Genomic DNA, 14043 nt, shown 5'->3' on the forward strand with positions numbered 1-14043 from the left:
CTCCAGCAAGTTATTTTACTTTTGTGTGTCTTTAAATCTTATCTTTAAAATTGAGATGTTAATAATACTAACTCAAAAATGAGTTAATATTGGTACAGTATTTGTTATAGTGAGTACTTAATACATTTTGCTGGTAAAAAATCATATTTTCTCGGCTGGCCGGTTATCTTAGTTGGTTAGAGTGCAGTCTTACAACACTAAAGTCACAGGTTCAGATCCCTGTACTGGCCAGCTGCCAAAAAAGAAAAAATAATATTTCCTTATTAAGTTTTCATGATTTTTGTTACACATTTGTCATAGAGATGCTAAGAAATTCTTTAGTGTATTCTGTTGGAATATAAAAGCTAAATTACTACTTGGAGTATTTCTAAGATAATATTTTATTATTTTATTTTTAGGTGATTCCTCCTAAGGAGTGGAAGCCAAGACAGTGTTATGATGACATTGATAATTTGCTCATTCCAGCGCCGATTCAGCAGATGGTCACAGGGCAGTCAGGACTGTTCACTCAATACAACATCCAGAAAAAAGCCATGACCGTGAAGGAGTTCAGACAGCTGGCCAACAGTGACAAGTGAGTAGATGAGGTTTGCTATTTTTATTTCTTTCAAAGATATATGTGAACATGGTAATAAACCAAGTAGACAGAGGAGCAGGAATCTGTGGTACAATCTTTTGGTTCTCATTAAACCGTTTCTGTTTTCTTCAGGTGGTTGCCTACTAACATTTAGTTTACTCTTTAGGAAATTGTTCCTCATTTTATTATATCATTTATAATAGCTATAAATGGATCTTTCTATCTTGTAGTTGCCATGAGTTTTTGATTGTCCACGATTCATCATTGTTAGGCATGTTTTTTTCTTTATGTGACAACGTTTAAGTCTTTATCATATATATATATGTGTGTGTGTGTGTGTGTGTGTGTATATATGAAGATTAGTAATTTTAATCTTGAGTGACTTGAAAGGGCACCATTATTGTATTAATTATCTATTATTACCAAATTATGTCAAATCTTAGTCACTTAAATCATCCTATACTTTCTGAGGGTCAGGAATCTGGGAGTAGCTTAGCTGGGTGTTTCTGGCTCAGGGTCTCTCATGGGGCTACAGTCACAATGTTGGCTCCTCTTCCAAGGGTGCTGTCCTAACATGGCTGTTGGCTGGAGTTGTCATGTCATGGCAGCTGGCTTCTTTGAGAACAAGTGATCCGAGAGAGTTAGCAAGGTGGAAGCCACATATCTTTTCATGACCTATCTCAGAAGTGACACACTGTCACTTCTGCCAAATTGTATTTGTCACCAGCCATTTCGAAGTGCAGCTTACACCCAAGGGGAGGAGAATGAAGCTCTACTTCTTGAAGGGAGGAGTATCAAAGAATTTGTGGGTATATTTAAAAATCATCACAATTATGGTTATTATTAAACTACATTTAAAAAAAAAAAAAGATTCTGACGTGTGGTTAAGGCCCTAGATCAAAACATTAATTGGACCAAAACAAAACAAAACCCAGCCTAAAAAACTTAGCTGTCTGAGTTTCCTGGATGGGTATGACTGAGATTAAGACTTTGGGTGAATTTAGCTGATAGCTTTTTAAAATTGTATTTGACATAGTAAGTACATGATGGTACTTGAAGAATCTTACTTCTCTGTGTTAAGTTCCTTCTATGGAGCATTCTGGCTATTCCAAGGAAGCTGAACATTTTATATTTAATTTAATTTGATTCCTTTTTAAAAAAATGTTTTTGGGTGACATTAGTAAGCCTCCTTTCAGATCTCATTAATTGAGAATGTGGTTGAACTCATTAGCTTTCAAACTCTTTCAGAATTCTTTTATAAGTATAATGCTATTGAAATAAGATTGCAGAGGCAATTATACCTTCTTATAAATGTAAACTGTTTATTGTATTCTGTTTCCGATCTTTTAGTACTTATTTCCAGTGTTGCTCTTAAAGTGTTAAGTAAGTCTTAGTTCATTGAGTGGAATCTGTGCTTGGTTACTTTGAGATTTCAAGGGATAATTTGTATTTAAAAGTAATCAGATTATACTTACTAAAAAATATTAGTTAATATTGTTGATAATGATCATAGCTATTATAGGAAGGGTACAAAATGTTATGGGGTTTCCAAGGAAGATAAGGTTTCTGTGGTTGTTAATAAGGAATGGAGTAGTTTCATTTTGTAGGTGCTGCTGGGATGGATTTTGAAGGATGGCCAGAAACATTTTTGCCAGTTACAGAAGTAATACATGCTTATTTAAAAATTAAAACTTTATAGGACCGGCCCGTGGCTCACATGGGAGAGTGTGGTGCTGACAACACCGAGTCAAGGGTTAAGATCCCCTTACCTTTCATCTTTTGGGGGAAAAAAAAATTAAAACATTATAGACATATGTAATTTTAACTCGCAGGGACAATCATTATTAATAATTCATGATAATTAAAAATATCGATGAGAATTGAGCCTTGAAGTCCTTTGTTCTCTTATAGAGAAACTTTGATCATCATCTCTAGCCCATTTGATTATTCTACCATAGTATCAATTTTCTATTTCAAGGGAATTTATTTTACTAGGCACTAATTTTATTCATATCTCTGTTCAATTTCTACTTTGGTGGCTTAGTTTGTAGATTGACTCATCCTGAAGATAGACATTCAGGTGACATAGTCTGTTTTGTGTACCACTGTATGTATACCCAGTGCCTGGTACAGTATCTGGTATATGGTATGTATTTTTTCAATATATGTTGATTGAGTGAATAAATAGTGTCATGAAAGCTAAAATGTATTTGAAGTGGTATAAATTATTGGGCAGATTGTAAAGATTTACTTATTATCAAAATGTACATTTCTTGATATTCTGGAGTCTAAAGGTATTTTTAAAAAGTTGTTGGTTGTTCTTTAAGTTATGCAATATAACCAGAATGAGAAATTGTCTGACAGATTATTTCTAGGTTAAATTTTTCTTTCAAAGTTAATTTATCTTTTGATTGGGATTAATTTTATTGTAATAGTTATAATGTTAAACTACCTTTGAAATTTATATTTTTATATTTCCTTTGTCAGTTTCATATTCCGGTAAAATAGCTTTCTAAGCCTCAAACCAGGGCTCTTGCTTGTCCATAAGGAGCTGCCCTAGGACCACATGGTCTTCATAATGGTTTGGAATGGTCCTGAGATGGGACTAATTTTCATTAGAGGCAGGAGGCATCCTGACAGTCTTTCTATTCATCCATTTTCCTTTGGTACGTGTCCTTGCATAGGTGCCCAGTACATAATGTGCTTGATGTAAATAGTAGAGAGGATAGCATGACATTTGGTGATAACACTACTTAATCCAAAGAAAATCTAGAGAACTCCAACATAGCTCTAAAATAAAAATTTATAGAGAAGAATAATATGCTCTTTTACATTGCTTGCATTACTGATCTGTACTTTCTTCTAGGCACAGGTAGAGGTAAATGCTTTACATCATGCAGGCTGATGGAGCCTGCATGAGTTTGATAGTTATTATCCCTATTTTATACAGGAATAACTGAGTTCCAGAGAGATTCAGCCTTCTGTTCAGTATTATGTGGCTTATAAATGGCCAAATTTGGATACAAACCCAAGCAGCTTAATCCTGTAGCCCACTTCTTAACAATTGTGCTATAGTGAATGAAAGATTCTAGATAAAAAAAAAAAAAAAAAGTATGGCTGAATGTGTTTTGAGCAAATTGACAAAAGATTTGTAGAAGAGGTATGACTGACAGTCCATTAGGGATGAAATCTATAGTCAGTATTCATTAGAACCAGGTATTAGCCAAGACTGGTCACTTTTTTTCTAGCTTGGAATCAGCATTTCATTCAAATGGGCAAGGATTTTAGAATTTAACCTCAATGGGCAATACCAGATTTTAACTTTTATCTTTTACAGGCATGAATTAAAAAAAAAAATCAATCCTGATTGGGTATATAGTGATAGATTCTATAGGTTTTCTTATATAGTGTAAGGCAGTTTAGGGTTTTCAATTTTAATTCCAAAGTCTGAGAAGTTTCTCTAAAAGTTCTAATAAATAGCATCTCTGCTACCTTTTGCTTCTCTCCTTTCTCTTCTTCCTTGTGGTCTATGCTCTGGAGAGTAGGGATGCACACTTGCCTTTATCACCTGACTCTGACCTGTGGTTAGCTTCTTGGAATTCCTGATGCTACTGAAACCTGCTAGTAGTAGAGATGAAATAATGTAAAGTTAATGGTGCTTTCATGATTATACTTTTTGTTTTTGGATGTGCTGTGAGATTTTAGTGTTCTGGATAAATCAGTGAATTGTTTTGTATTTCAAATATGGTTGTCAAATTAAGTTGTCTTGTAGTCTTGCTTAATCTTATTACATGGATAACCAGTTTGGGGTCTCCAGTATAGCAATTGTAGATGTTGATTGTGTTGTGATTAGTCAATCTAAAACGTCCATTAAGTTTTATTGGAATTGCTTCTACTGCTAAACACCTTTTATTTTTTTCCCCACTTTATTTTCTTCATAAGGAAACATTGGTATCCTTTTTTTGGCTGATAATGTAAGATTATTGTTCAAAATCTAAGTAATACAGAGAAGTAAGTGCTTTTCTGTAGTTGCTATGTGAAAGATAATCATTAATATTAATAATTTTGTATATATTTCTTTCTGGCCATTTAAGGTACAATTACAGGTATTTTTTTACGTAAATAGGATCACAGTATACACACTATTCTGTAACCTGCTTTATGCACTGTGGAAAGATTTTTATGTCAGTACATCGGAAGAGTTACCTTATTTATGTTATTATTATTATATTTTTTAACTAACCAGCAGTTGCTAGATAATAGCTTGTGCTTTCAATTAATGCTGTAGTAAACATCCTGGTCACATCTATCATTGTACACATCTGTGTTGTTAGAATAAATTTCTGGAGATAGATTTTAGGGTCAAGGATATACTTTTTTTTTTAAACGCTTTTGATATGTGTTGAAAAATTACACTCTGGAACGGTCGTACCAGTATTTATACTCCCACTCCAGCCATGTAAGAGGTGTCATTATTTTCCTGTCGTTAATATATTAAATATTTGTCTATCTAAGAACTGCAAAGTATCCTAATTTAGTTTTACTTCTTTGGATGTTTAGTGAGATTGTCATTTTTCAATTTTTCTATAGGTGTTAAGTCTTTTACATACAAATCTGTGAAATTTCTTAATATAGTATAATTGGTTAAAGATTTCAGAAATATTTGAAAGCTAAAATGACTTTTTAACTAATTTTTTGCTTCTATTTTTGATATTTTCATGAAAGTTTCCTTACTGATAAAAAATATAAAGTGGTTATATAGCATTATTTAGGAATCTTAAGAGTATTCAGATATTTATGATAAATATGTTTGTATGCTTGTTAGATCTTGTTAGATTTGACAAGCTGGGTGTCTGCAGTGGTTTTATTTTGATAGGATTTTGTTTAGAAAGTGAGTTAAATGAAATGAGTGGGGAAATTTTTAAAATCTTTTTTTAAATGTACCTTTTACAGATACTGTACTCCGAGATACTTGGATTATGAAGATTTGGAGCGCAAGTACTGGAAGAACTTAACTTTTGTTGCACCTATCTATGGCGCAGATATTAATGGGAGCATTTATGATGAGGTATGTTTGTATTTACAGTTGGTTTTGTAAAGGTTCATTTAATGTTACTATTTTTGTTACAGTTTTAGGCAGTTGAGAAGTAGTTGTTTCTTAGGCTTTTGGGCGATCCATAATTTTTCCAAGGACAAAGAGGAAAGAAAGATTCATCCGTAGGATTTCTGTTGTTTTTTAAATTGAAGCTAGCTAATTGTACAGATACCCGAGACTGTTCAACAGTAACATAATATGCAGTTATCTGTCTGGTCTTCGCAGTACATTAAATTTTTTTAAGTGCAAGTACGTTATAAAAATGTTTGAAAAACAGGAAATATTCATCATACTACTACCTGAAGGCAAAAGCTGTATTTCAAATACTGTAACAGTTCAAAGTAAGTTGCAGACATAATGACAGGTCACCCTTAATTATATCGGCATGTATCTTTTAATTACAAGGCAATTTAACATTTACATAATATAATCTAATATACAGGCCATAATCAAAGTGCCCTAATTTTTCTAATACTCTTATTTATAACTGTCTCCCACCCATATGAAGGATCCAGTGAAGGATTCCTCTTTGTAAGTAATGAGTGATCTATGGGATGATATTTAGATATTAGGTGAATGTCCTGTTCCCCAATAGCCTTTCACTCAGTGGATTTGGAATCTATTGGTAATCCTTGCCTTATTTCCTTTATTATATTATTTTAAAACCTTTTTTATTTTGAAATCTAAACACATTAGAAAGTGCTTGAAACATAAACCTAGAGCGTCATGAATTATGGCAAATTAAAAACCTATGTACCATTTCTGACATCAAGGAAAACCATTACCAGCACCCTTGAAATCCTTTACACGGCTCCATTACCTACCATAGGCTCCCCTTTTCCTTCAAAGGTAACCACTGTTCTGACTTCATGATGATCATTTTCTCCTTTTCTTTAACAATACAGCTCATTATGACCTGTTTCTGAATTTTATATAATTAGAATCATTCAGTATATATTCTTTTATATCTGGATTCTTTTTTTAATTAAAAAAATTTTTTATTATGAATATTCATGAGATACAAAGCTAATTGTCACCCCTGTGCCCATCATGTGAGGGCCAGATTCATACTGGCAGCATACCTATTACCAGAAATTACTTTTGTACCCCGCGTCCTGGACCCAATTATCCCCCAACCCCCCGCCCCTGCACTTTGTAGCCCTAAGATTGTTCCCTCCCTCTGTAAGACTAATGCGGTCTTTTCTTTCCTTCCTTTTTTCTCTCTTCGCTCCACATATGAGGGAGCACATGTGGTATTTATCCCTCTGTGCTTTGCTTATTTCACTCAACATAAGTTTCTCCAGGTTCATCCATGTTGTTGCAAATGGGAGTATTTCATTCTTTTTTATGGCAGAGTACTATTCCATTGTGTATATATACCTCAGTTTTCTTATCCAATCATCCATGGATGGACGTTTAGGTTGGTTCCATGTCTTGGCTATTGTAAACAGAGCTGCAATGAACATGGGAGTGCAGGTATCCCTTTGACATGATGATTTCCATTCCCCTGGGTATATACCCAGAAGAGGGATTGCTGGATTGTATGGAAGATCTATCTATAGTTCTTTGAGAAACCTCCATACTGTTTTCCATAGTGGTTGTACTAATTTACAGTCTCACCAACAGTGTAGGAGTGTTCCTTTCTCTGAACAACCTCACCAGCATTTGTTATTCACCATCTTTTTGATTATAGCCAGTCTAACTGGGGTGAGGTGGTGTCTCAATGCTGTTTTTGTTTGCATTTGCCTGATGATTAGTGAAGTTGAGCATTTTTTCATGTATCTGTTGGCCATTTGTATGTCTTCCTTTGAAAAATGTCTACTCAGCTCCATTGCCCATTTTTTAATTGGGTTATTATTATTATTTTTTACTGTATAATTGCTTGAGTTCTATGTATATTCTGGATATTAATCACTCGTTGGATGCACAGTTAGCAAAAGATTTTCTCCCACTCCGTAGGTTGTCATTTCATTCTGTTGATTGTTTCCTTTGCTGTGCAGAAGCTTTTTAGTTTGATATAGTCCCATTTGTTTATTTTTTCTTTTGCTGCTTGTACTTTCAGGCTCATGTTTATAAAGCTTGTGCCCAGACCTAGTTGCTGAAGTGTTTCACCTATATTTTCCCTTAGTAATTTTACAGTTTCAGGTCTTATACTTATGTCTTTAATCCATTTTGAGTTGATTTTAGTGTATGGTGAGAGATGCATATCTAGTTTCATTCTTCTGCATGTGGATATCCAGTTTTCCCAGCACTACTTGCTGAGGAGGCAGTCTTTTCCCCAATGTAGATTTTTGTTGCCTTTGTCTAATATCAGATGGCTACAGGCCTGAGGGGTGATTTCTGGGTTCTCAATTCTACTTCACTTGTCTGAATGTCTATTTTTTTTTTTTTTTTTTTTTTTTTTTTTTTTTTTGACCGGTAAGGGGATCTTAACCCTTGACATGGTGTTGTCAGCACCATGCTCAGAACCGGCCATCCCTATATGGGATCCGAACCCGGGGCCTTGGTGTTCTCAACACCACACTCTCCCGAGTGAGCCACGGGCCGGCCCTGAATGTCTATTTTTATACCAGTACCATGCTGTTTTGGTTACAGTAGCTTTGTAGGATAATTTGAAGGCAAGTAGTTTTATGCTTCTGGCTTTATTTTTTTTGCTCAGAATTGCTTTGGCTTTTTGGGGTCTTTTGTTTTTCCATATGAAAGGTAAGATTGTTTTTTCCATTTCTGTGAAGAATGTCATTGGTATTTTGATGGGGATTGCATTGAATCTGTAGATTGCTTTGGGTAGTATAGATGTTTTCACAATGTTAATTCTTCCAATCAAAGAGCATGGAATATCTTTCCATCTTTTTGTATCTTTTAATTTCTTTCAGAAGTGGTTTGTAGTTCTCATTGTAGTGGTCTTTCACTTCCTTGGTTAAATTGATCCCTAGGTGTCTTATTTTTTTTTGTGACAATTGTAAATGGGCGAACTTTATTTATTTCTCTTTCTATTAATTCATTATTTGAGTATATAAATGTTACTGATTTTGGGGCATTTATTTTGTATCCTGCAACATTATTGAAGTTATTAACCAGCTCTAGGAATTTTTTGATAGAGTCTTTAGGTTTTTCTGTATATAGTATTATGTCATCTGCAAATAGAGGAAGTTTGACTTCATCTTTTCTAATCTGGATTCCCTTTACTTCTTTCTCTTCCCTGATTGCTCTGGCTAGTACCTCCAGTATTATGTTAAGTAGAAGTGGTGAGAGTGGGCATCCTTGATTTGTTCCTGTTTTTGAGGGAAAGGCCTTCAGTTTTTCCCCATTCAGCATGATACTGGCAGTGGGCTTGTCATAAGTGGCTTCTATTGTGTTAAGATATTTTCCTTCTATACCTGATTTGTTGAGAGTCTTTATCATGAAGAGATGTTGAATTTTGTCAAATGCTTTTTCAGCATATGTTGAGATAATCATATGGTCTTTGTCCTTGAGTTTGTTGATGTGATGTATCACATTTATTGACTTTCATATGTTGAACTATCCTTGCATCCCTGGAGTGAATCCCACTTGATCATAGTGTATAATTTTTTTTAATATGTTGCTGTATTCTGATTGCTAATATTTTGTTGAGAATTTTAGCATCTTGGTGCATCAAGATATTGGCCTATAATTTTCTTTTTCTGTTGTGTCTTTATCTGGTTTTGGTATCAGAGTTATGTTGGCCTCATAGAATGAGTTTGGGAGAGTAGCATCTGTTTCAATTGGTTGGAATAGTTTGAAGAGAATTGGTATTAACTCCCCTTTAAAAGTTTGATAGAATTCAGCTGTAAAACCATCTGGATCCAGACTTTACTTTGTTGGAAGATTGCTAATTACAGCTTCATTATCTTTGCTTGTTATTTGTCTGTTCATGTTTTCTATCTATTCTTGCTTTAGTCTTGGTAGTTTGTATGTGTCTAGAAACTTATCCATATCTTCCAGATTTTCATATTTGTTGTCATACAGTTGTTTATAACAGTCTCTAATGATTCTTTGTATTTCTGTGCTATCGGTTGTTATGTCCACTTTTCATTTCTGATTTTTGTTATTTGGATCTTCTTCTTTTTTTTGTTAACCTAGCTAATGGTGGGTCTATTTTATTTATCTTCTTGAAAAACCAATTTTTGGTTTTGTTGATCATTTCTATTGTTTTTTGGGTCTCTATTTTATTTAGTTCTGCTCTGATCTTAATTATTTCTTTCCGTCTACTACCTTTAGGTTTGGATTGTTGTTTTTCAAATTCTTTGAGGTGTAGTGTTAGGTTGTTTATTTGAAGTCTTTCCATTCTTTTGATATAAGCATTTATTGCAATAAATTTGCCTGTTAGTACTGCTTTTGCATTATCCCACAGATTTTTGTATGATGTATCTTTATTTTCATTAGTTTCTAAAATTTTTTTATTTCCTGTTTGATTTCTTCTTGGACCCATAGGTCATTCAGGAGCCTATTATTTAGTTTCCATGTATTTGTATAGCTTCCAGAGTTTTGCTTATTGTTTATTTCCAATTTTAGTCCATTGTGGTCTGAAAAGATAGTTGGAATGATTTCAACTTTTTAAAATTTGCTGAGACCAGATTTGTGACCTAATATGTGGTCTGTCCTGGAGAAAGTACCATGAGCTGATGAGAAGAAAGTGTATTCTTTACTTGTTGGGTGAAATGTTCTTCATATATCTGCCAAGTCTGGTTGGTCTAAGGTGCAAATTAAATCTTGTGTCTCTTTGTTGACTTGTTGCCTTCCCATACTGAGAGAGGGGTGTTCAGATCACCTACTACTAATGTATTAGGTCCTGTTTCTTTCTCTAGGTCTAAGAGTATTTGCTTTAGATATCTGAGTGATCCAGTATTGGGTACATAAATTTTTATGATTGTTATGTCTTCTAGCTGGATAGATCCCTTTATCATTATATAGTGGCCTTCTTTGTCCCTTTTTGTGTTTTTTGGTTTAAAGTCTATTTTGTCTGATATAAGAATGGCTACACCTGCTCATTTTTGGTTTCCATGTGCATGATATATCTTTTTCTATCCCTTCACTTTTAGTCTGTGTGTCTTTACAGGTGAAGTGGGTCTCTTGAAGACAGCATATACTTGAGTCTAGCTTTTTAATCCAATTAGTCAGTCTGTCTTTTGAATGGGGAGTTTAATCCATTCACATTTAGGGTAGTTATTGACAGGTATTGTTTAATTCCTGTTATTTCATTGCTTTTTGTTTAGAAGATTTACATATCTTTTGATCATTACTTCCCTTTTTATTTCTCTTCTTCAGTGTTAGTTGGAAATTTAAGGTGGTATGATTTAGCTTCTTTCTCTTTCTCAATGGCATTTTTGTTTTAATGGTGGGTTTTGGTCTTTCTTGTATATTTGTGATAGTGGTCATTGTTATTCAGATTCCAGGCGAAGGACTACCTTGAGAATTTCTTGCAGGGCTAGTCATAGTGTGGTGAACTCCCACAAGTTTTGTTTGTCTGGGAAATACACTGTTTCTCCCTCATTTCTGAAGGAGATCCTTTTGGGTAAAGAATTCTTGGCTGGCAACTTTTTTCTTTTAGTATTTTGAATATATCATTCCACTTTCTTCTGGCCTGTAGGGTTTCAGTTGAGAAGTCTGCTATTAGTCTGATGGGGTTTCCCCTATAGGTGACTTGAGGCTTTTCTCTTGCTGTTTTTAGAATTCTCTCTTTGTCTTTGAGCTTTGCACATTTAACTGTAATGTGTCTTGGGGAGGATCTTTTTGGATTGAATCTGTTTGGGGACCTTTGAACTTCCTGTATCTGAAGGTCTGTATCTCTCCCTACACCTAAGAAGTTTTGTTACTATTTCCTTGAGTAGGTTTTCAGTACCTTTTCCTTTCTCCTACCCTTCAGGAATACCCATGATTCGGATGTTAGAGTGCTTGAAGTTGTCTGCTATCTCTCTTAGATTTTCCTCATTATTTTTAATTCTTTTTTTCTTTTTCTTTTTGTCGGCCTGCGTTATTTCAAAAAGACCATCTTCAAGTTCTGAAATTCTTTCTTCTGCTTTCTCTACCCTGCTGCTCAGGCTCTGAGTTGTGTTTTTTATTTTATTGAGTCAGTCTTTCATTTCTAGAAGTTCTGCTACACTCTTTTTTAAGGTATTAATCTCTTTGTAGGTTTCCTCCTTCATATTCTGGATATTTTTTCTTGTTTCATTGTGTTCTCTAATTGAGTCTTCCTTTATTTCTTGAAGTTTTCTTAAGATCATTGCTCAGAATTCTTTTTCAGACATTTCTAGGATTCCCTGTTCTGTGGAGTCTGACTTTGGAGCATTACTATATTCTTTTGGTGGTGTCATTTCTTCTTGTTTGTTTGTACTTCTGGTATTTTTTCGTTGATGTTTGGTCATTTGGTAGAGGGTTTGCTTCTTCTTTTACACTGAGGTTGGCTGTGGAGTGGCCCTGGTTACTACTGTCTTTGCTTGATAGTAAGTGTGGTGGTAGTTATGTTAAACCACCTTGGGTCCTGCTCCAGAATCTGTGGTTGTAGAATGAGCCCCTAGAACCGTAGGGTTCTGCTGGGCTCACCTCGGTGGGGGTCAGGGTGCGCGGCCTGGCACTCCCCTCCAGGTCCAAGGACTTGGGGGGGGGCGCACCTCTAGCCACGCAGTTCTGCTGGGCTCACCTCCTATTTGGATTCTTTCATACCTTATTGCATTTTTTTCTTATTACCTTTCTAAGTTTTTTTCTTTATTGTGTGTAGTTGTAGTTCATTTATTTTCATGGCTGTGTATCATCCTATTGTATGAAGCACCACGGTTTGTTTATTTGTTGTTGCTAATTGACATTTTGGTTGCTTCTAGTTTTGGCTTTTATGCACAAAACTTCTATAAATGTTCTGCACATGATTCCCAGAGCACAGAAGCATGCATTTCTATTGATCGTTTACATTGAAGTGGTCATAGTGTATATATACACATGTTTAGCTTTAGAAGAAAGCTTATTTCCAGTTTTACACTTTGCTGTAACAATATTCATGAGTTTCCATTGCTCTACGTTCTCCGCAGTACTTAGTATTATCAGTCCTTTAATTTTAGCTGTTCTCTTGGGTGTGTGTAGTAGTATTTTGTGGTTTTAAATTGCATTGTGATTTTTTTCCCCACATGTTCATTGGCTGTTTGGATTTCCCCTTTACTGAAGTGCCAGCATGTACATTTTTCTTTTTTGTCATGCTTTTCTTATTGGTTTGTTCTTCTTCATATATTCTGGATATGAGGTAGTGAGCCACAGGTCAGCCCTCTATATCGATTTCTAATTGTCGAATACTTTTATTTTTGAAGATGGACTGGGTATTAGATGATACTGTGGAATTATTGTTGTCCTATTAGAAGTCATGGCTATATAATTTTTTTTTTTTTTTTTTTAACTTATCAAGTAAAAATATGCATTGAGGCTGGCTGGTTAGGTTAGCTCACTTGGTAGAGTGTGATGCTGTTAACACCAAGGTCAGGGGTTCGGAGCCCTGTACTAGCCAGTTGCCAAAAAAGCCCCCCCAAAACAAATAAAAATGTGCATTGAAATATATGTGAGTGAAATAACATGAGGTCTGGGATTTGTTTTTAACAAACTGCAGAAAATAGTGGATAGGTGTAGATGAAAGAAGATTGGCAAAATTTTATAATTGAAGCTAGATGATGGATACATGGCATTTTAAATATGTGTCTGTTTGAAATATTAAAAATAAAAGCTTTAAGAAAAGACTTCCCCATTCTCCTGGATTTTCCCTAGTATAAGTAATTTCTGTTGAAAATTTGTTTATTATTTATTTGTTTGTTATTATTTGTTCCCTCTCATGTAGGAAAACTGAAAAATATAGAAAAATACATAGAAAATGAAAATTGCTCATTACATTTACCAAAGAGAAGTAACCTTTTTATGATTTTCTTTTGGTCTTTCTATTTTATATGAGTGTGTGTGTACAATCATGTATGTATTTGCATCTGTGTACATATTTCCCCCAAAGAGCTGACGAGGTTTTATCAGATGTCTTTTGAAGCACGTCCAATACTGCTTTTGAGAGGGACCATTTCAGTTTATTCTAGCACCATCCATGTCTAGACTACCAGTTTAAATTGGACCTTGTATTGATTAAATTGGTTAAATAAAATTGGTTGCTAGATTTTTTTGGTATTTCAGTTCCAGGTGTATTCTTTACTGACTTATTCTTTAACGATAATAAATCTCTTGTAAGTTTAATATGTTATGATTACTTGTTTTTGGCACAATAAGTAGCTATAGTGGGGTGGGGCACTAAATGTTGTCCATAGGCAGGGCCAGGTTATGCAGACATATGATTCAGGGGGTCACAGGGAGGAGGCTGAGAGCAGATTCTAGCACT

The 14043-nt window shown here is 34.6% G+C and overlaps 1 protein-coding gene across 4 annotated transcripts in view; it reads left to right on the forward strand.

Annotated features, from left to right (window-relative positions):
- KDM4C (lysine demethylase 4C) overlaps positions 1-14043 on the forward strand; it is a 371099-nt gene that overhangs the window by 46818 nt on the left and 310238 nt on the right. For all 4 annotated transcript variants that reach the window (XR_010021850.1, XM_063080305.1, XM_063080306.1 and 1 more), the window contains exons 3-4: positions 399-574; positions 5531-5645. Coding sequence is in view for 3 of the 4 variants with exons in the window: in XM_063080305.1 (XP_062936375.1) it covers positions 399-574; positions 5531-5645 (291 nt within the window). In the remaining variant the exon portion in view is untranslated. The remainder of the gene's footprint in view (positions 1-398; positions 575-5530; positions 5646-14043) is intronic.

The sequence above is a fragment of the Cynocephalus volans genome, chromosome 16 (assembly GCF_027409185.1).
Source record: "Cynocephalus volans isolate mCynVol1 chromosome 16, mCynVol1.pri, whole genome shotgun sequence".
Classification (NCBI taxonomy): Eukaryota; Metazoa; Chordata; class Mammalia; order Dermoptera; family Cynocephalidae; genus Cynocephalus; species Cynocephalus volans.